Source organism: Cuculus canorus, chromosome 1, assembly GCF_017976375.1.
Source record: "Cuculus canorus isolate bCucCan1 chromosome 1, bCucCan1.pri, whole genome shotgun sequence".
Classification (NCBI taxonomy): Eukaryota; Metazoa; Chordata; class Aves; order Cuculiformes; family Cuculidae; genus Cuculus; species Cuculus canorus.
This window is the reverse complement of record NC_071401.1, coordinates 157,164,577-157,187,439: the sequence shown is the minus strand read 5'-3', so window position 1 is coordinate 157,187,439 and position 22,863 is coordinate 157,164,577. Positions and strand designations below refer to the sequence as shown.

The following is a 22,863-nucleotide window of genomic DNA, read 5'->3' as shown; positions in this document are numbered from 1 at the left end:
CACTGCTGGGACCACATTAGAGTGATCCCCAGCCACAGGATTTGAGTCAAATCCTCTAAGCAATAACCTTCAGCTTTTCTGTCATTACCACTTTAGGGCCTCTCTGAGGGTGAAATATGTCTCTGAAATCTGTGGATGCTGTCATTACCACTTTAGTGCCTCTCTGAGGGTAAAATATGTCTCTGAAATCTGTGGATGCAGGAGGGACATCAGCTTCTGAAGAGCTGCAAATGACATAGGCTGCCTTCTCCCCCACTAAGTGCTAGATCATGTTGCACACTCTTCTCCAGCTGTCTGCTGTCCCTGTTAAGTTTCTTCCAGCTCTATTTCTCCTGCAAGTTCCAAGGGCTCCCACCCTCTGAATAGCTAATTTCGGGTTTATTTTCCCCCAGATAATAGGTTTGCATTTTTCCAGTTTGAATCTTGTGTTATTATTTCCTGCCCATATCCTGCCTCAAACACAAGGGAGTCACGAAAGTGGTGACTGTATATTACAAAAGGAGAAGGAATGGAGTAATGAAATTTTTTTTGTGTTTGTGAATGCACAAGGGAGTGTGTGTGTGTGTACACAAGAGGAAGCAAAGCATAATTTTTGTTTCCTCTCAAAAGATCAATGGACAACTGGCCAGAAGCAGGGGAGCAGGTAGCAAGGAAGGAGAGAGCTTAGTTCAGTGCTCAGGCTTTGTGCCAAGGGTTTTCCCCCTCACAAATTCTCTCTTTACCACCAGTTTCTTGACATGATGGTGCTGCTTCAATCCCCGATCCAACACCAGTAAGACCACCAGGAAATCAATGCAAGTTGTTGCAGTTCTGCACTGCTGCAAAAAAACTCAGAAGATGGCCAATAGCATGACAAGTGTAGATGTTTCCTCTTTCGGGAGGGAATCATGCCTCTGCTGTCACAGGAATTGTTTCCCTCTTTGCCAGGGAATGAAAATGCAAATCTAGAAAACCTCCCCTCCCTTCTGCCACGCAAGAGCAATAAGAGGGAGAGGGCTTCCCAGACTCCTGCCAGCCCTCTACACTTCGCTCAGGGACTTGGACCTAGGAGGCATTTTCTTTATTGGCTGCATCACCTATGATGTTCAGCCCTTTCTACCCTACCCTGACCCTGTCAATGTCCAGCTTGTCTTACCACCTCAGCTACACTTCCCTGTTTTCCTCCTCCTCCCTCCTCACTATCCATTAAGCTTGATGCTTTTCCCCTCCCATCAACCCTTGCCCTCACTGTGAGAGCAGGACAGGTACCACTGCCCTCCTTCGGAAGCCTTCCCTGGGCTTTCGTTTCAGTTTCTTTGAGAAGTAATCTGCCTGTTTAGACTGTTCATACGCCGGGTCCCTTGCAGTTTCTGTCACTTGTCTTCCTAGGCTAGCACTCACCCTCTCTGCACACGTGTACAGCCACGTGTACAGCCTGTGACATTACAGTGTTAAATAAATGAATCCTGAGATCCAGAAAAACAAGATATTGCAGAAAGTGAGAACCAAGTACAGTTAGCCTTCATGCACTGTCCAAATCTTATCTCTGTCAGCAGAAGGAGATTCTATCATTTTGTCAGGGCACCAACACCTGCGCTAAGAAGAAAGTCCAACAAACCTTGAGTAGAGCTTTCATGTATAAACAGCCCATGGGAGCAGAAGGTAAATAGAAAGATGTACCTCAGCCACAGCACAAATAGCACTTCCCTTTGCCTTGGCCTCATACCCAAAGTCCAGTTCTACAGCCAACAACACAGTCGCAGTCCAGGACACAGGACAGCCATGCAGCTAATTCCCTTTGTCAGCACTGAATGAAAGAAGGATAATGAGGCACTGTCAGCTTATGCTATTTCTTGGTGCTTGCAGGATTCTTTTTTTTCCCACCAATATTGTAAAACCTGCCAGTGACGAAATCAGTAATGTGTACTGCACAATATAGCAGCCACAGAGGGCAGATTTAGAAATGAGCCAGGAGCAGGAGAAAGAAATAAAGAAAACCTCCTTCATTGCCAGAATGGATGAGAGAGGCCTTCATGTACAGGTGGAGAATACCAACAGCCACTACATCTTTGATGTGGAATGGGAGAGGCTCCTGGGGAAAGTGACAACTCAGATGGGTCTGCCAGGGCTGAGGTACCATTTGCACATTACAAGCAAATGCCTTCAACTGGTCTGTTTCCAATGAAAAAAAAAGGAAGAGACTGAGGTAGAGGTTAAAGTAAGGGAAAATGAAATGAGGAATGTGGTTTCCCCACTCTCATAAAAGCAGGAGAAGACTGCCTCATTTAAGACGGCTCTCGTCTCGCCACACCTTCTTTTGCTTCAGAGTTATGTTTTCCCAGGTTCGGGTCTCTATTCCCAGCACCAGGCACCTCATGCTAACTCCTCCAGGTGTTCAGAATCTCAGCCTAAAGATCACATTGAACCCACCCCACCTCCTGGAAAGGCAAGGCTTTGAGCTAACTGGCCCTCTGAGAACTAGTCCAAACTTCTCAGCCAGTTATGAATGGATTGCCATTTACCCAGTCTGGCAGAATCTCCAAATCTGCCACACAGACCACAATGTGAATGTCAGTACTCTAAAATAGCATGAGATATCAGTTCTTCCACTGCACAGAGGAATCAGAATCCATTCTCATCTCTCTTTCCAGTATAAGAATGAAGCATACGGTTTGGTTCCTATAGCAAGACAAAACTAAATTCTAACCACTATGAAATTATGGTAGGAATTGTCTCCTTATCTTATGCCCACATTCAGTTTTTATTCCTGTTAAGAAATCAGGAAAGTTCTGGGGCTTCCCATGCAGGTGGGATGCAGGGAATGCATTCTGGCATACACACCACTCCTGGAGAGAACTATTGCAGTTCTTGCCTGTTAAAGCTTTGCGACAAACCGTTCCTATACAAATGCTGTATACTCAAGAGCATTTTCAACTATGTACCTATCAATTACCCACTTTCAAAAGATCAGGCAGTCTGGCAGTCCTCAGTGATTCTGCGAAAATCAGTTGTAGATGTTTCTGTAGGTTTTGTTCTTCATACAGTTTACCAAAGTATTTGGGCTAGTGATATTCATGCCACTAAAACCAAATAAAACCAAAAACCAGACTGTACACTTGAAGAATTATATCTTTTTAGTGTTGACTTCAATGCACTCTTTTTTTGTGCCAAGTCTTGCCTGTCAAGTTAGCTTCCTTTAGTACTGGAAGTCTAGCAGTCCTTGAGGGGACAGGATCATGACAAGACATTTTAGAGAAATGACCAAAACCATAAAGGAAATGACCAAAACCATTTTTAAAAGGATTTCCAATATCTGCTTCCACAGAACTGAGTGAAGCTACAAATAAAGGAACCATCACCCTTTCCTCTCCAGTGGATGAATGCACCCATTTGAAGCCCTGCAGGGTCATGCATGACAAATGCAGTTTATCATACGGCTCTGAGTTCTATCATATGTCTCTGCAAATTACAGTATCACATGGATAACCCCAGGATACACAAACACATCAGTTATAATACTACAGAGCAGTATGAAACTTGTTGGTTTCTATTTTTTTAAACCCACACACTAGGTCAGGCTCAACCTCGCCTTCTTCATGTCGTGACAAGCCAAGAAGTAGCAAACACCACAGAGAATATCACTTCCACACACCCTACAACCACACAGCAGCATGTTGCACAGAATAAATATTAGCACATGTAAGAGAAAGGAAAGAGTTTAAGTATCTTTATGTGGAAAGACATGCTGTTTAGACTGAGGGGAGTTTAATATGCAATGTGTGTTTGCAGATAGTTATCCAGAAAAGCACATCCAAATAGCATATGTTGAATTCCTGTTGAATTTGTACTTGAAAGCACCCCAGAGAGCATGGGAACTCTGCTACAGATCTCCCCGAAGCATAAATTCTGGCATCTGAAGAAAGTGCAGGGATACCATGTCCTGTTTTCCCTGGCAATCCCCTCTCTAGAAATGATCTGCTCTGGATGCTTCCAGCTGTGCTCAACCGTACCTTCTCCACCCCTAACTCCACATCCCATCTCTCACTCCTTATCATCAATTCCTCCTTTGATCTGAGCTTGCGAAAGCTTAACGTTTGTCTTATCTGATGTCACTGTGGATGCCCATCTTGTTGCACCAGGGGCTACTGTTCACACAAAGTAGTGATGTCTGCAACTGTGTGGGGCATGGCCAAACAGGAAGACATACAGTAGCTGCAAGCTGCTTGTTTGGGAAGAGTTTCAGTAGAGGCATGGCACACACAGGAAAGCTTTGCCCTATCATTGCCTGTGGAAATGACAATTCATATTCCCACAGCTTAAATTCTCATGGCTTTGACCTGACCACCTCCTGCTACTTGCCCACATGCATTCAGAAAACCCTGTGAAATGAGCGATGCTCAAAGGACGCCATGAGTGAGGTCAAGAGACACCATGGATTATGGTGTTGGGATCTTAGGCAATTCAACCCTAGTGTGTCAAACTGGCAGCATGCTTTAGATTTTTTATGTTATGATGAAGCTTTTCACGTCATGGGTTTTCTATTGCGACCTGCCTTGTGAAAACCACACACCCTAAAGGAAGAAGTTGCCAGAGGCACGCTGGAAGACCAACCTTTTCTCTAGATGGGTGGATAAAGCTGTTTCTCTGTCACGCACATATACAGGCTTATTGAGGTAATGCTTCATCAACAGACAAACAGCTACAGAAAACATGATAGATCTTACCAACTTAAAGTGTTCTCCTACCTTTACCTACTGGCAGAAAGTTCACTTTCTACACCATCTCTCTCTATCCAGATGCAAGATGTAAATAGCCCAAAAAGCTACCAATCTGCTCAGTGGAAGCTGAGCTCTTCCCTGACCTCCTCATGTCCTGACATTAGGGGGTACCCTCACTTGCTTAAACCACCATCTTGCACACATGCAGCATTTCTCCCAAACAGGAGCAGCTATCCGCAGCTTTGTTCACTTGACAATTGCTATTAGCCACTCTCATACCTGGATTGACAAGTACAGCAACAGGGTTGAAGGCAGTTACTGGCAGGGTACCTGTGTGTCCTCCAGGGCCACAGTCACAGCCTATGTTGCCTGTCCGGTTATTTTTCTTTATTCTGCTGGCTGGGCACCAACATTTCCAGATGGAAAGCCAGGAAGCAATGCTCCTGTGGGTGAGCTGATGCTGACACTACAGAAACCTGCTGCCTCCCTGCAAAGCGTCTGATGTTGCCCATTGCCTGACATGGCCTGCCAGGCTGGAAAACAATTTATACAAAATGAGTTTGCTCCCTCTGGACAAATAATGCTTTGCCAGCCAAGGGCCACTTCATGTCCAACTTCTTAGGGGGCACCATTGTTTTTGCTTATATAAGTGTGTTCTAAATGCAGATGTTTTGGCTGCTGAGTCTCAGGTGATTCTGCACGCGTGCAGGCAGCTGGTCTGCTGCAGATGGATGGTCACTTGTAAAGAAGTCTGAGGCAGCGGTTGCTCTACTACAGCTGAACTCTGGTCCACTGAGCCTGCTTTGGGACTGTGTGCTCTAGTATTTTGTGTGGAGCTGAGCATCCCTCACTCCAATAAAGTCTGCTGGGGAAATAGGGAAGGCCAAATGGACAGCACAGCTCAATGCAAATGCCAGCTGCTTCTGCAGGGCAAGCAAATATATTTTCCTTTCCCTGGGTATCGTATTCATGTATATCACCAAGAAGCATGTTCTAATCCATAGATATGAAACACAGTTAGGCTTGGGTAACAACAATCTGTCTTTATTTTCCAACAGTGGCAAAATTCCCACAGGATTGTCTGGGTGTGATGTTTTTGCCCACCACATGTATCATCTTTGCTGCTGTTTTATCCATAGGTCTGTTTTTAAGCAGGTTGCTATGTCTAAAATTAGACCAAACACCAGAGAGAGGAATAATCTGAAAAACAGCAACATCTTTTAATCTGCATAGACTTCAAAGAGTACCACCTTTGTTTTTCAAATAAAGGCAGTGCAGTGTCCTCCCCATTAAAGTAGGAAAGGCCTTTGCTATGTATTTTATCAGTCTCTGCTTATCTCTTTCTGGGCTTCTGCAGCTGGCAAGTTTGATTCCTTGTAGTAGCAGATCAACAACTCTATAACATTTTATTTTATATGGATCACATTTTAACCCAGGTGCTTTCCGACAAACTTTTTCCCTCCTCACTCACATTTCAAGCACATCTCCACTGAATCTTGCCTGTAGCATCCACAAAACAACTACATCAGTCAATTCCCTGCAACGTAAAGGATCTATTTTTAGAGGTCTTTAAGATGACAACAAATGCTGACCTCAGGAGACTGAATCACAGACTTCTTTCATCTTCCTTGCCTGCTCTCTCTCTGTAGAAGCAAACCACCACCATCTGGCCAACTTACTCCAGAGTTATCACCAGGCCAGAGCTGCATTTTGAACACCTCTGCTCCTTGGTATAGTCCCAAAAGTCTTGTCCATGCAAACCACACAGGTCTGCTTTGCATCCCCCATACAGCCAGCCTCCACAAGTTCTCCCTGTGCAGTACAGGGAGGGGATGTGGTGACTCACCCAGCCCTGGTTGCCCCCTGCCAACCAGCTGTTTGTTTGAGTGATTGTGTTGTTGAAGTCCTGTTGCCATATTTGTAACTATACTTTTTTTTTTTTTTATGACAACCAGAAGTTCAGTTTTATAAACAGATGCTGTTATGGGCCTCTGTTACTCAGCTGGATCAGCGTCAGTCGTTTTTCCAGGCTGCGGTCTCTACTCCACACTGAGTCAGACTCAGCCCTGTTCAGATTTCTTTGAATCTGGTTTCCTCCCAGCGACTCTTGACTCTCTGCCAACAAAGCAGGGCGTAGCTCACTAATTTTTTTTTTTTTTCCTCTTCTCCCTCTCTTTAAAGGCAGACTGATTCATAGTAACTGCTTTAAAACAGAGTGGAAAGACACCACCCTCCCACACCACCGAGGAAACTTAAACCACCCCCAGGGTCACTCCCCTTCACTACAGCTCCGCGCTCCAGGACTCCAGCGCTGCAGCCCAGCACGCTCCTGCTCCCACAGGTGCCAGGACCAGCCCCAGCCCACACGGTAAGAGGTGCTCTCGAAAAAATCCTCTGCAACTTTCCTCCCTTACTGGCGTCTGTTCCCCTTGCCCAGCAGCTCCAGCCTGCTTTTCACCTCTGCTCTACAACTTCACTTCTACTTGGCACATGTGCTGGCTACGGGACGCACCTTAAGCTTTCAGCTTTTGCTTTGAAATTCAGCTGTGTTGTGGGGCAGAGCAACACTGCGAGGCTCCCCGGCTGCAGACATAAGAGTGCTGGCAGCAGCAATGTTACTCTCGCCTCCAGGGCATGTACAGATAGGGCACAGTCACGGGATGCCCAACCTGGTCCAGCCCCAGCATAGGAGCCGCCAAGCGCTTTTGGAGTGGCATTGTTTACAAACGTGGGAAAACGTCTGTTTGAAATTAGGGCTGCTGGTTCAGCGTTTTGGGCTCTCACTTGCAATTTCCAGCGTGCCTTTCTCCCCTACATCAGTAGGTTTCCAAGCTTCAATTTAAAACAGCAGTGATCCCTCTAATTGACGTCTGAGAGGCCCCAAAGGTGGAAGCTTTGGGGTAAAATGGGGAGGAGCTCTGTTTTTCTATTGGGATCCCAGATCCTGAGGCTGAAGCCAAATAAAAGCCACACGATGGATAGAAATCCATGCTATGCCTTCTTCAGCATCACAGATCCTGGAGTGGGAAGCACTGAGAGGCGAAGTGAGAGAGCGGGTGGAATTGCTAAAAGCAGCATGGGCTGTATGATGGGGTGTGGTTGGGGGAGGCTCTGATGCAAAGTGTAGGATTGCAGAGAATATCAATTTTCCCTATTCACCTGCCTTTTCCATGCAATCTTTCCCTCCCTTACTTCCCTCCTTCATCAATTCTCTCTCTTCATCTGTCTGCTGTGGTTTAATCTTGAGGTCAAATCTCTGAACTGTATTTGAGGTCTGAGAAAGGGAGCACAGCAAAGCCAATTTGTTTGCACTAGACTTCAGTTCCTGTTGCAGGAACCCAACACATCCCTGCACAGTTTCATGGGTCTGAAAGTGACTGAACCAATACTTACCCAATCCCTGTCAGGAGTTGCTGGGATTCAGGCTGATATTTTGGATAGTTACTATACCAATGGGTAAGAATCTGAGTTAATCTTAACCTTGTGGCAGAAGGATGGATTTTGTGAATTTTGAGGTCGCCTCTGGCCCTATTGCTTGTGGCTCAGTCATGCAGGGGTGCCTCCTGCCTGACAAACAGATATCTTTGAGTGGCAGATGAGCTGACTGAAGCAGCAAGTGTTTCCAGGTCAGGCAGCAATCAGTCTGAGTAGAAAGCATTTTCAGAAGTTGTCATTTACCATGACTAACAGTGAAATTAATTTGCCAAAGACAAAAAAAAAATAACGCTATGGTGACTGAACAACTTTCACTCAAATGCTCTGAATTCCTCAAGGCACCTCTGAGATCAGTTTTGTCCAAGAACAGCCCACTTGACGTTTCTGAATGGAGTGGGATTCTTCTCTGAACAAACATACAAGGAGGAGCTGGGCATGAAGAGTGTGAAAACTTGAAGCCCATTAGCTCCTGTTTCTATGATAACAGAAGTTTAAGTCAGCCAAATGCCTCCACTCAGCTCACCTCACAGCTGCCAAACGTGTGCTCTAACAGAGTGTGAGCTTAAAGACAGCTTATTCCTATTTGCTCCCCTGATGATCAGCATAAGATAAGGATCAAAACTGAGGTATCTTACTATTACTAACATTGCAGTGCCTGGAAGCACAAGTTGAAAAGCAGCTCATTCACGTGAGACGCTGCACACCCAACTAAGGAGCTCCTCCCAGCAGGATCCCGTGGAAGCCCCCCTAGTTATGACTAACCATTCAAACACGTGGCACACAGTCTGAAACAGTCATCCAGGCTACACTCATGTGAGAGCTGGGCATCTCTACTGGGATGTGTCATCCCAAGGTAGACGTCTGAGATGGAGTTGAGCCACACCCAAGGATATATTAATAGAGGAGGGACTTGGGATCCTGTGGAGAAACACATAGTTTTGGAGTGGATGCCTCAGAGCTGCTTGGTTGCTAGTGCTCCCCACTATCCTGCTGAGGACAGAAAGCCCTGGGCTTGGAAAACTGGTCCTGCTGGCCTAGCCGGTGGTGTTTGAATTTTGCGGTGTGTGAATAATGCAAGTGCATGTGGGAATTACTGTTTGGTGGCCTGAGGTGGAACAGGGTTTGTGTTTTGAAACAGTTCTGGTAGATCTGCTGATAATAGCCAGTGTTTTTTGGTAAAAAATCTGCCTTGGGGCCTTGTTTATAATGAGATCAGGAAGATTTGCTGCAAGCATGAATCCTTCTATCTATTCATCACCCTCCCATCTTCAAAGTTGGCACATAGCACAGCCTGCGCCTATTTGAGTCTCCTTGGAGCAAAAGAAGGAGGGATGGTGGGATAAAGCCTGCTTTCTTAGCCCTATCTGCTCCCATGGGGCTTCACGGGCCCCATCAATCCCACACAGCAGCTGCAACACCCCTTCCATGACATGTTTTCACTTATTCACCCCCTTACTTCCATTCAGCTGCTGGAACGGTGCTCTTTTCGCTGAAGCCTACACCCGATGCTGAAAGGGGAGTCACCTGATGCTGGGCTGGGATTTGCCTTTAGACAGTCAAGTGCCCTGCAAGGCAAGAAGTAGCACTAGTAGACCTCTTTGATCTCAACGGGCTCCTCTGCCTGTACCCTTCAATAGGCAGCTGACCACACTGTCACCCAACACAACACAGGGCAGGCTGTAGGGTGTGGCACTCCTAATTTTTTTCCTTCCTCCCGTTCTGTAAAAAAAAAAAAAAAAAAAAAAAAAAAAGCATTGGAAAAGGACTAAAAGATGAGGTTTCTTTATGTTTCCTTCAAGGCAAGGAGAAGGAAGAGCCCCAGAAGTGCTTTTTTACACCCCCAAAAGGGAGAGCAAGGAAGGGGATTTCTTAGCTTCCTACCTGAACATGAATGCTTAGTACTTCATGGGTCTTTTCTGCGGTGGCAAAGCAGCCTGCACAGAAAAGGAGGCTCTTCTCCATATCCCTGCTCTTTTGACAGCCCCTACTAGGACTGATAACTAACTAGTAGCCACAGTGCTGTAATAGAACCATCTCATATGCGACTATACAGATCTTCCGTCAGAGTCAGTCCACATCAAGTTATCCCACAGCATGACACAGAGTCCAGCAGCAGTTCCGCATGTAAACTGCTCAGAGGGAAATCTAGTGTGCCTCCTTCTTCAAACTGCTTTCTGCTGTTACACTGTAGGAAGGACAGCAAAGTAGTGCACTCCAGGGCTGCCATCTGGAGCATGAGTTCTACAGGCCCTACTGGGAGAATTTTGGAAAGCATCTCCTTACTTAGAGCAGCTGGACAATGAACAAAGGAAACCCTGGCCAAATTTGCAGCTCCATGCACCCCCCTCCTCCTGGACTGTTTGTACCAGGTCAGAGAGTATGTGGAAGCTGCTCTCTGAGTGACCAAATGTAGCCCATGCCTTGTCATGGTAGGGAGGGACAGGCTAGGACAACCTAGCTCCAGAACCCACACCACCCAAGGGAGTGACCGGTTTTCCAAGCTCCTAATTAAGATCTATCCCCTTTCCCCTGTGAAAACCAGTCTGTATGGCAGGCATGTGGAGACAGCCAGGATAAGAGCTGAGCGACGGATCCTGGGCTAGGTCATCCCCAGCCATGCAGAGAAATGCAATGAATTATGAACATTGGAGTGGCTGGCAGCAGGTTAGCAGTGACTCATGCCGAAGGCTTAGCTTTTGTGATGTGGAGCCACCTGGCAATATATTTGGATTACATGAAATCCAGGACAAGGACTTCTGCTGTCCTTTTGCCCTGGCAGGGCAGAGTGTGCTCAAGGAGGGGAGTTGTGAAAGCAGATGCCGTGACTTGAGTCCGGTGTCCACATGCTTATTCTGGAGAGTCATCTCCCCTGCAGGCCTCAGCAAGGCACTGGAAAGGTCATTGAGAGCCATGGGAACAAGAGAGGAGAGCTTCAAAATGCTCAGATCTGTGGCAGCAGGCTGGTCAGGAGTTTGCTGAAGACCAGCTCAAGGAATGTGGACCACAGCTGAAGTAGAGCTGAGCTCTGAGACTGGCATGTCATGCTGCTTGTCATGCCAGCTCAGACAGCTGAGTCAACCTGCCTGCTAGTTGGCCTCCAGCAACTGCAGCCAGGCCAGCATGGTGTGCCCCAACAAAAGGCATTCTTGATGCCTCCTGGAAAGCAATTTCTGTATACAACATGAGCTAGAATGACCCTTAATACTGTTCTGCCAGACTGTACTAATCACAGGTGTAAGAAGCCCTCTTGGAGCCAGATGGGGCATTTTACCTCACAATCACCTTTACCCTACCCCGCACAGAGCACCGACCAATTCCAAGCTGCACAGCATCCTCTTGCTTCTGCTTTATACTTACGCTCCTGTGAGTCCCAGCGCATTACTCATGCATTGTGAGTTGAAAGAAGGAGCTCTCGTGCAGTTTTGCAGTTTAATACTGCACAGTCTTTTCCAAACTGGCTTTTAGGAACAAGGACACCCTGGAGGCAGACTGATGCAAAAGCTCAGGCTCTTTAGATGCCTGAGTTACATTGACCACAGTGCCTCATAGGCTGTGCTGGCACATTCAAAAGTTTTTGCAGTCTTGAGAGAGAGGGATGCTATCTGATAAGGAGCCACTTCTTTTTCAGAGTTACCCTCCCTTAGAAAAAAACAAAAGAGGTTGTTATGAAACTATCCATATAAATCAGAGAACTGCAGTTTTAATTTTAAAATGCAGCCAAAAGCACAGCTGATGTGGGCTCCATAGACCTTCCACCTCTATCCAAAGACTCTATCCAATGATCTGTGCACCTTTGCTCACACCACACTGTAACCTGAGCTTTACTGTCAGAGCTATCAGGTAGTTTCTCCCATGTAGGCACTGTCAGTGTCAAAGTCACATAGAAAGATACACACAACCATAAGGAAGCCATGCAAAAGCACACAGACAGACAGACAGACACACACAGCTCAGCTCTGCTCACAGGGAAACCACAGATGCACAGTCCCATTTGTAAAGGGAGCCATGCAGAGCTGCAGATGCACACCCCTACACACACCACATCATTGCCCAGACCATCAGTCCTCCCACATGTGTTTCTCAGATAGCTCAGCATCTTGTCTGAACCTCTGCAAGTTCCAGCAACTTCCGTGTCTGATTAACCTACCCAGGGATGATCCAGGTGCTAGTGCATGAGGATGCTCCCCATTACACCTCCAAAGAAGCAGAGGAACACTTACGTGCTTCCATTAGCTCTGTGGTCCCCTTCCCCACCCCTCACTCTTATTTGCTGCCCATCAGTCCCAGCCCTTGCTTGGCATGTCTAATACGAGGAATAAGAATGTTTTCCTCTAGCAGCAGCTTCTGGCTGCCTGCCAGGCCGCAGGCAGATGTCTCTTCCCCTTCCTACTACCAAGTGAGTTTTGGAGCTTCAGTTGATGTTGTCACATGGCTGAGCACTTGAGGGTGGTTTCTTCTGGAGAAAAAGCCAATTTCTCACTGTCTGCCCTAGGAGCTCTGGTATTTCCCCACTCTCATGTGAATCACAAGCATGAGCACTGGAAAATCCTTGTGTGTCATCTTTTGTGACTCCCGCCTGCATATCTCAGCAAGTGGAGGTTCATTACCAAGGGTGGATTCTCAAGAACTTCATCTGGCCTCACAAGAAATCATTCACATGCTTAGGCTTTATCACTCCCCTGGGAAGGCATTTCCCCTGATCCCTTGGAGACCATAGCACCAGGAAATGCGTGCCAAGAACCACACAAAATCTTCCATTTACTTAAGCTTATTTTCAACTGTAGCCCCTCAGGCTATTCTACACTTTCATTTTGGTTGGCATTTGTCTGTTACTTTTACTCACTGTACCCAGTGTGGTCACCACAGCCACCACCCATACATGCACAAAAATCTTCTCAGTGCCATAAACCAGAGCCTCCAAAGGTCTTCATATGCCCACATACGCCTCCTGCCCAACCTTTTCCCCACAGATGTGAAATCTTTTTCCAGAGGCATCAGCCTACTCATCCACATGTCTATATAAAGCATGTGACTTGTAAGTAGAGTCAGACCAGTCTGTGAAAACCAGGTTGTCAACAGGAGCACTGGCATACAGTGGTTAATAAAAGTCTGGAGTCAGCAAGGACTCTGGATTCAGCTGGATATGAAGCAAGAAAGAGAGCAAAGGTGAAAGCAAAAAGATTTTTTTCCTTGGTGGTTTGTTTCAAGTTGTCATGAGCTTTCTAGTAACAACGTGATGGGTCCAAAGTCACCAAGCCACCACGATATCACAGAGATTTTCACATCTTTGCATCCTGCTAGATTACTCTGGGCACAACGAAGACTCATGCTCCATTCACACGCGATAACGGGGCATACAGTGGTAGCAGGGCTAAGGTGCAGTCAGGGCCTCAGCTCAGTCAAAAGGCAAACCTATAAATTCTGCAGGTGGTTTTATCCCACCCCAAGGTTTCCCTTACAGGTAGCATCATGGTAACATTGTTATTTGTAGGTTGGCTTTGCACTGAGGAATACACCAGTGACAGAGGTGGCAGTTTGTGGCTGTCTCAATATCAAATAGTTATTACTTTCTCTTCTGTCCTCTCCAGTTTTTTTCTTCCTTACCAAGTGGCCTTGTCCCTGTTTCGAACCTCCAGTATTCCTGGTGTACTCTGTGTGACATCAGACAGTGGCCAGATTCACGTTTTCTCTAAATATTGGACCTCCTACTGCCACCATCGGAGACAGTGGGTGAGACAAACCACTGGTCTGACTTAACTGCTGCATTCCTTATATTTTGTGGTGGCAGCTGAGGAAGGTGAAATTTCTTTAATCTCTGTTACTTTCAATTTATGGATATTTTTGTTGGCATTCTGACAAAATAATTTCCTTTTCCCCCTAAATGCCATCTTTCCTGTGTTGAGATATTCAATGTATCAAACTCAAAGGACTTCAGTTGAAAAACTGAGTTTTAGAGGAGTCAGAGGTCACCACAGTGCTCACAGGTGGCGCGACTTAGATGTCCTCTGCTCCATGGACACTATAGGCTGCTTCAGGCTATTGGCTGAGTTCTTCCCTCAGCCAGCAGCTCTCAAAGTATACCTCACCAACTCACCCTGGGAAAGGCAGTCCCAAGCAGAAACCTCAGTTCAGAGAGGAGACTGGGAATGGAAGTCAGATGAGCTGCATCCTCTAGGAACACTTTGTATCTGAAATATTTCAGATTTAGTTGAGAGTGCTCTGAATTTTCACTCCAAACAACCTGATCATTCTTGGAAAAACGTGCTGCGCACTTTCCCTCCACTTCTTTCACTACAGTACACTTTCTGCCAAAAGCAAAGGACCACTACCTGATATGAGTAACCCACTTCCTATATTTGAGGAACTACGTAATTGACCATTGTCATATCTCCAAGTGGCACTTTGCATTCCATCCTGATGTTTTGCTGAGCAGCAAACCAAGGGCAAGGACTCACTTGTCCAGATGGCCTTCCAGACAGAAGGATACAAAACACTTTAAGTGTAGACAGCAGGTCAATATGTGTGGCTATGCTTTGTCTGCATGAGAAGACTTTGTCTTAGTTTTTAATATGTAGTGCTTACCTGCTTGAACTTGAACGACGGTGCAGCAGAGTTATGTGTTGTTCCTCAGTATGTGCACTCCTGCATGGTCAAAGAAATAGTCTCTACACAGATAAGGGTGTCATGCTTATTTGTAGTTGGGTTTTTTTTGTGGTGAAAGCTGCTATGGTGATTCTTATTCATAATTACTGTTGGTGTGGCTTGTTGTTTCTCCTCATCCATCATCCCAGGAAAAGGAAACTCAGCCCACTGTCATCAGTGCAAGATCTTCTCTTGACTCATGCAGGCTGTTCAGCAGGTGCATGACCTTCACTCTTTCTTCCCTATCAGCCTGTCCTACCTCAGCAGTCATTCAGCCGTAATGTCTCAGCTCTGTTTTTCTTGGCTTATCTGGGGTGTCTTCTCTGGAAGATGTGCCAGGAGGCTCAATGCAGGATTCATAACTTGGTTGCTTGACTGGTTCTTGAGAAACAGTCCTAAAGCTGGCAGCATGTCCTGGACTCTTGCAGGGTTAAATAATTGTGGTTTTGGGAGCTTTGGTGTGAGTCAATGGAAAAAAATGGCAGCTCTAGGAAGGCTAAGACTGACTCATAGCCCAAGGAGAGCCTGAGAAGCTCCAAATCCAGCTGCAGTTTAGGTATGGAAGTGGAAGAAAAGGCATTTGCATGCAATTGTGTCCTATTGCTCCAGCGATGTGACCCCACCCTGTAGCGGAGAAAGATGTCTCATGCTTAACAAATGGAAAGAGTATCCTGTCAGTCACCAATGCTCTGCCAGCTTCTCTGTCTAATGGGAAGAAAAGTCCATGCCATGCTGTCAAAGACAGAGATGACTCTATTTCAGTGCTATTCATTCACCCACTGCTCCCTTGAGATTGTTCTCTAGTGTTTTATTTAAAAAGCAGAGAGAGATGAATAAAGGGGAAAGTAGATGAATAGAGAGGGAGGCTTGTGCTCTAACTCACAAAGAACCAAAACTAAGCTGTGAGCACATATCCTCAGGAGTTTGCTTTTGATAGCATGTGTGTTCAGGGAGAGGTGCTGACGTTCTCAGGAAGCAAGTGCACTGAAAGCACCTGAACTAACAGTGCTCTCAAACAGTGTCAGAACAGGGCAAAAAAATAAGCAAAAGGAATAAAGGATTTGCTTTTTTCTTAGTGTATTGGTCAAAGTTCTAGGTGTGGGGTTTGGGGTTTTTTTTTACATTGAAAAGTAACATCTGTCCCTCATTTTTATTTCTGAATGCAAACAGAAGATGCATGTAAAAGGATTATTCCAGTTCTTTAGGGCGTCATGAAAGTAGGTTTTCTGTCTTTCAAGTACAGGGCTTTGTTGAGCGTCCTCAAAAATGATTCGCAAAAACCTGCTGAATTAGTTTTTAAAGATGCCATGGAAAAATAGATCCACCTAAGAAAGGAGGAAGTTTAGCCGCTGTTCAATAAAGGCAAATTTCAGAGCAGGCAAGTCTGCCACTATTTGGTGCATGCATACCAACACACTATGGTGGCAAGACCACTTGTTACACTTCGTGTAAGAACCAAGGTAATCAGAAAAAAAGATGGGAAGATTTGACTCAGAGGCTCTGTTCAAGACATCAGCTGCAGGTATATAACTTAGTCACTGCAATAGCAACAGTTTATCAGTTCAAGGTACAATTGTGATAGCTATATCAGTTTCTGTCCAGCATTTTGAAACCCTCATTCCTTCTGCAGTCAATGGAAAGAAGGGGTGTAACTCTCAGGTCAGGTGTTTTCGTGTCGTAGGCTGCATATAATATTGAGAACCTGGATTTTAGTGGCGCTGCAGTCATAAATGACTGTCACTACAGTCAGAGAGGAACTCCTAAGAAGGCTGTACTTTCTCCAAGATCATCACTAAGGCAGATGCCGTGGCAAGGGAGGGCACAGTGAGTAGACCATCCAGGCAAATCAAGTGCTAGAGCATGAAGGCTTTGCTAGGTCACTCCAAAGACAAGCAAGCCTGGCTCATGTTCAGCAAGCTAGGGCTAAACAACTCCAGAGGTTTCTCCAGGTGAAGGAAGCCTCACAGTGGACAAGTTCTTGCTGAGGAGATGGGACCAATCACCAAACCTTAACTGTCCTTCAAGGAGCAGCCTCTTTTGGGTGGGAGGAATGACCTAATAGCAGGTTCCTCGAGATCGTGAACTCAAGGAATTCCTCCTAGTCATCAGCTAGTGCTGAACTAGACAAAGAACTGATGATGGAAGAGACTGCCTACCTACTGTGGTTTGGGAAACTGTAACCAAAGCAGCGCAAGGAATAGTTGCAGCGCTTTACAGGAATACACTCCCACACACGGCCACAATGAGAGGGAAGACAGGAGTGGAGGAAGTGGAGTCATTGAGTAAGAAAATCCCAAATCTATGAGACTTTAAATGCCTTTTGTTACAGTTTGTGTGACAGAAAACACAAAGTATAATTGTGTTGTTCCATTACAATGTTACCACACCCTGTAAAAATGGTGACAGCATCAAACCTCACCTGAGTCACTCAAACCAAAATAACTTGACAGCCAACAATAATCACATACTAGATACTACCAGCACTATCAAGAGAGAGTGACAGCCCTGTAAAACTTTGTATGAAGCAGCCTTTCATAGGAAATAAAGCAGATTTCTATGGCTATCGTGCATGATTACTAATAAATCCCTGGAAGGCGAGGGAATATGCTCACTCACTCATGAATTGCCTCTACTCCCTCTCACAGCTTATGCTTGTTCCTTGTATTTTGCATTTTCAAGGGAGGAATTAGCGGCCTTGATGAACGGTGTCGTGAGAGCTATCTAGAGCATGTTCCCTTCCCATTCCAATCACATGTTTAGCAATGACAGGGAATTTTACAAAATGTGAAAGCTTGCTGGGTACAGAGGCAAAAAAAAAAACAAAACAAAAAACCAAAACCAACCCAAAAAACCTACCAAAACAAAGCAAACAGGAATCTGCATTAGAAGAGAATCTTGTTGCAGTAGTAAAGTGATCTGCATGCCTCAGGTTTTAAAAGGGAAATAGGCTGTTTTCCTTGCAAACCTAATCATCTTCAGCTACCCCAGAACATCTCAGCAGCATTTCTGTTCTGGTTATTCCCCTCTTCACACAATGGAGCAGGCCATTGATTAGCAGTAGCCCCTGAGTCCATTCTCCACTTCTGCTGAATACCTGATGCACCCAGGAAAACAGTCCTTCGCACCACCTGTCACGTCCCAGATCAGCTAGAAGAGGCTGTGCCGTGAGAGGGAAAAGGGGAACAAGGAAATCTCTTTAGTCCTCTGTGAATCCTGTGGGCAAAAACTCCTCTTCCTGGAGTGTAGGCCTGGAGTATGTAATTTTTGCTTTACATAACCACACACTTATTTAAGCAACCTGTGTATATACTCAGGCTATTTTTAAACTGTCCCCAGGCTAGCTACCCCTGCTCTACATCTCCTCCCAAACTGGTTCCTTTACCTTCAAGCTTTCTTCAGCCTATTGAGCAACTCTGTTGAAGATTTTGACAAAGGTTTTAGCAATGTTTTTTTTGTGACTATATGCTTCCAGAATGGATTTAAGATCAACCTGTTTTCCCATCTGTAAATAAGGCTTATAGTGACACTATTCTTTGATTCAGCCCTTCACCTCTTCTATCTATTCTCATTCTCCTCCAGAGTTCTCTGTATCGGTGACACCACCTGGAAGGGACCCAAGATGTTGGTGCTACTGGCTGGTATCTTTGTGGTTCACATCGCCACCGTCATCATGCTCTTCGTCTGCACCATTTCCAACGTAAGTAGAGACAACCATGGAATAAACACAGCTGCCACCTTCTGCAGCAGTAGCCAACCCCTTACACTGCTGGCAGGGGGACAGGCGGGTGGGCGCTCAAGTCTATAGGTGAGGGACACCTGCTCGCAGCCATAAGTAAAAGATGAAGAAGTGACGAGTGCGCTCAGGGAGCAGAAAGGCAGCCGAGGTGGTACAGGAGGCAGCTTCTCTCTGCTGCCCTCCACTCTCAAATCCCACCTGGCAGCACCCCAACGCCCTCCATCCCGGCGAACCCCACGAGGAGCAGGGGAGATCAGCAGATGACAGCGCTGAAGCGGTGTTGGTCATCCCATCTGGCAGCCAGGCTGTTGCACAGCTGGGCGCTCCCCCGCGGCAACAGTCCGCTGCCGAGAGCTGGGGGCGGGAGGGGGAGCCACATGCCCAGCTTCCAGCGCCGCTCCCGATGGAAAGCCCAAGAGCGGGAGGAGCGGTGGGGCAGCGCGGGTCCCCTCCAGCCGGCTGCGGGGGAAACCCGGGGCGAGGATGACCCCTGGCGGCCGCGGACGGGCTCTTCCCGCACCCCTTTCCCCCCGCTGGGACCCATTTCGGGGACCCTCGCCCCCGCCTCTGCTGCCTGCTCTCCCGCTCCTGCCGCCTCGCACGGGGAAAGGGAGAAGATGGTCTCAGTGTTTTCCTCCCTGATCATGCGGACAGACGTCCCTAGTATTTCACCTGGACTTTTGGACGCCTGCGTCGTCTCCCACCCGCTTCAGCTGTTCATCTGCTGCCAACACACGTGGACTTTTAAAACTCTGTCTTGTGGCATTTGGGTTACTGTTGATCCCCTTACGGTTTAGGCTGACGACTGGCCAGAAGAGCAAGTAAGCCCCCTTCTCGCTTAATGCAGTTGTTTCATCCTGTTTCAGGTTTGGATGGTGGGTACTTCCAACTTAGAAAGAGTCTCATCAGGACTGTGGCTGCTTTGCAACAGGACCTGTGAGCAGCTGCCAGTCAGCAGTGATAATGAGGGTAAGTTAAATCTGCATTTTCATTGTGGTGATGAACTGTAGAACGTTGGTACGCAATACCAAGGCCGAGTCCTGACTTTCTCAAATCTCTTCCCTGTGTCTTTACAGCTTCCCTCAAAGCCGTTCAAGCCTTTATGATCCTCTCAATCATCTTCTCTGTCATTGCACTCGTCATGTTCATTGTCCAGCTGTTCACCCTGGAGAAAGGCAAACGTTTCTACATCACTGGAGGCATCATGCTGGTTTGCTGTAAGTACGCCCACCTTGCGATAGCTCTGCATGTGTCCCACTGACTCTGCAAGTGCTAGTCATACATCTGCCGTACATGGCCATGGGGGGAGGTTGTCAGCCAGCTAAAAGTTTCTGACTTTTTTTAATAAAAAAATAGCTCTGAGGAACTGGAAAGTTGGTTTGGTATTTTTTTTTCTGTATATAACAAAAATATTCCTAGATTTTCATTAGAAAATCCTAGTGGGTTTTGCAAAATTTCTCTGAAAGACAACAAATAAAATTCAAGTATTTGGGGGAACATAGAAATAAACAGTTAGACAGCTACTGCTCTTGGGATTCAACACATAGCAACAAACTGTCTGCAGATCTTGTTACTGATTTTGTCCTAAAAAAGGCTTACTCCCCATGGCATCCACTAAACAAGGCCCAGGTGTCTTATGTCGTCATATCTGCAAAAGAAATCCTCCGTAAATAAGCCTAATGGACAGCAGGCCCTCTCTCATGTGGCACAAGACACGCATTATGATCTTGGGGGAACAATGGCACTTTAGAAGTCCTGCAGAATTCTGATTTCTGTGCATTTTCTAACTCTCTTTTTCCCTCTTCTGTTCCACAGGGGTGTGCATTCTGATTGGAGTCTCCATTTACACGGCTCGGTTCACGGGCCAGATGCCTGCATTCACAAATACTCACCATGGCTACTGCTTCATATTGGCCTGGATTTGCTTTTGCTTCAGTTTCATCACTGGTATCCTCTACCTCGTTCTCAGGAAAAAATAAAGCTTATAGGAGTCCAGGGGAGAGGGTTGGCTACTGGGAATGGGGAAGAATTGCTCTGCTGAGAGAACTGTTGGGCCAATAGACAGAAACAGCCATCAACATCACCACTGCCACCACCACAGAAAAATCACTAACAATGCTAGAATTCTCAGAAACTCCTTCACAAAAGAGAGGGAGAAGCAGCTCCAACTGATCTCATACTGCTGGGGCTGTTGCATGAGAAATCTACAAGTGACCCAGACAGTTGTTCTCCTTTTCTGCAAAGTGATGTCATAACTTCATAAAGCTTCAAGCTCCGCAGCGATGATTGAAGGGCACCAAAAAAGGGCTATGTTTTTTTCCTTTCCTAGAGCCTCACTTACCTTTCTTTGTGCCTTGTGGGTTGAGCAGCGAGGCTTATGAATCCTCTTTTTTGTCCATTGAAACAAATGGGATGGGCCTTTTGTTACATTTTTTATATATATGCACATATGTGAAAGATAAAGACATTAGATTGAGAAGCAAACCAATAGAAATCAGATCAAATTAGTATTAAAATATTTACAGGAATAAGGTAGCATTTTTTTTCTGTTGTATTTACTATTTGACATTCCCATGGTTGAGTTAAATACAGGTAGGAAGGGCAAATATACAGGTGTGGATGATGAAGAGAGAGAGAGAGAGGGAGAGAAAGTGAAGATACACAGGGGTTCCTAAATACAGAGAATGCAGTTGCTCATTGACGCACATGCAGGGAGGGAATCATGGGGGGTTGGGAGTGAGGGAAGCCTGCACTAAAATCTTTTGTTCAGCTCCAGAAAATGGTAACAGCATTGCAACATCACAGATCTTTAGTGAGAGGAGTCCTTTAGTACGTAGGGTTTTCCCCCACATCATTACCCGGTACGTGGTATTAATTGAGAGTTCCATGTTGTGACACAGCCTATCTCAAAGGCAGATGATACTGGTCAGCAGAAGAAATGTATTCCCTAATGAGAGATTAGGAGAGATGAGGCAGAGCTTGTGAGTTCTGCTCCTTCATGCACAGCCTTAGGCAGTCACTTAACTCGATGCATTTCCATCTGCCAAATTTTTCTGTGAAACTGTACCTACTTCCTAGGGTTGCTGAGAGATTTTGAGTCCATTCTGTAGTACAAAGTTCCCATGTGAAAGGCTGGCATGGGAAAGTAAGGCATTGGTACTGTTGCAACCCATGAATTTTTGTCAGTTCAAAGACTCGGTCACAAGCAGCATTTATAAAGGACAAGAGGCCAAAACTTCCCATGACTCCATGCACAACTAAAAGGCAGAGGGTATCAAAAACAATAACAGGTGCAGATTGCGCATGTGTGCTGTTTACCTCTCTCTCTCTCTCTCTCTCTGTTACATTTTCTTCTTGTGCAGACTATCAATCTGGTGGATATATTCTAGTACTGTATGTTGCTGTTTCATTAACAAAGGTTATTACATATATAGTCATTGTAAATATTTTGAAATGCATATTTTTAACTTTAAGGGCATAAAAATAAAATTTTATTCCCTTTATTATAAAGAGTTGGGTTTTTTTTTTCATTAGTGTTTCAGATATTTGTTAACAGAAGCATTTGCTGTTTCTACTGAATCAAAGCTCATCCCTTTAAGATGATCGCTGAACTACTACGTTCTCTAGCTTGTCAGTATATGAGATTTCCTGTTCTGGAGGGGTGGAGGAAGCAGAGTAACTCTCAGATCTCCTCTTTCAGCTCCCAGTAAGCTCAACTAGGTAGCGGGAGCAATGTTAACACTCAGTAGCAGTGTCAGGCTTTGCTTCACATCCAAGAGAGTTGGCAGAATTTGATCTCAATGGAAGCTGGTGTCTAAGATGATGCAGGATTTGTTACATCTTAGACCAAGCTCAAGTGAGTTCCAAAGTAAAATCACCAAAGTGTTTGCCTAGACCACTTGACTTGGTGTTGCTGTTGCCACCTTAGAGTTGTCTGGCCAAACACCTCAGTAGCTCTAGAGTTTGAGCAGAGTCCAAAGACCAGGACAGAGGCAGATCTCAGCAAATTTACAGCACAAGCCTGTGAGACATGAGGTGATCTAAGGCTTAGCGAATCAGTGGGGTTGGAAATTTTAGTTTATCAATGAAACCACCTTAGGGAGAGCTAAGACATGCTAATTGAGAGCAGAACTTTGACATGAATCTTTATGAGCTGAAGTTTCACCAGAGAAGCACCTCATACACAGCAGGGTATGAGAAGGCTCACAGGATGCCATGAGTGGATACTTGTCTTGGTCTCTGGAGGAGCCAGAAGTCCTGTGCCTCATCCTCTCCTAGAAGCACAGGGTAACCAAAGACCTGGTAGGCACTCGGGACAAGGCTTCTCTGGCTACAAACTAACACTGGTAACTG

General features: G+C 45.8%; 2 protein-coding genes across 4 annotated transcripts in view; one reads left to right on the top strand and one right to left on the bottom strand.

The window, feature by feature from the left end:
* GSG1 (germ cell associated 1) overlaps nt 1-22,863 on the bottom strand; it is a 92,476-nt gene that overhangs the window by 31,336 nt on the left and 38,277 nt on the right. Inside the window, exon 1 of one of the 3 annotated variants that reach the window (XM_054057040.1) lies at nt 19,183-19,367. The exons of 1 other annotated variant lie outside the window; for it this stretch is intronic. The gene's annotated coding sequence lies outside the window, so the exon portion shown is untranslated. Of the gene's footprint in view, nt 1-14,714; nt 14,740-19,182; nt 19,368-22,863 lie in introns of those variants that run through there. One more of the 3 variants, XM_054057027.1, reaches the window with a different exon arrangement.
* On the top strand, nt 6,894-22,020 carry EMP1 (epithelial membrane protein 1). Its single transcript, XM_009556591.2, has 5 exons — nt 6,894-7,065; nt 18,354-18,471; nt 19,377-19,479; nt 19,587-19,727; nt 20,326-22,020. Exons 2-5 carry the CDS (start codon nt 18,394-18,396, stop codon nt 20,487-20,489), a joined length of 486 nt encoding a protein of 161 aa, XP_009554886.1. The 5' UTR covers nt 6,894-7,065; nt 18,354-18,393; the 3' UTR covers nt 20,490-22,020.

Coding starts and splice junctions, on each gene's coding strand:
- EMP1 (XM_009556591.2), top strand. CDS start 18,394: ATGTTGGTGCTACTGGCTGGTATCTTTGTGGTTCACATCGCCACCGTC. Junction 18,472..19,376: donor TCGTCTGCACCATTTCCAAC/GTAAGTAGAGAC, acceptor ATCCTGTTTCAG/GTTTGGATGGTGGGTACTTC. Junction 19,728..20,325: donor AGGCATCATGCTGGTTTGCT/GTAAGTACGCCC, acceptor TCTGTTCCACAG/GGGTGTGCATTCTGATTGGA.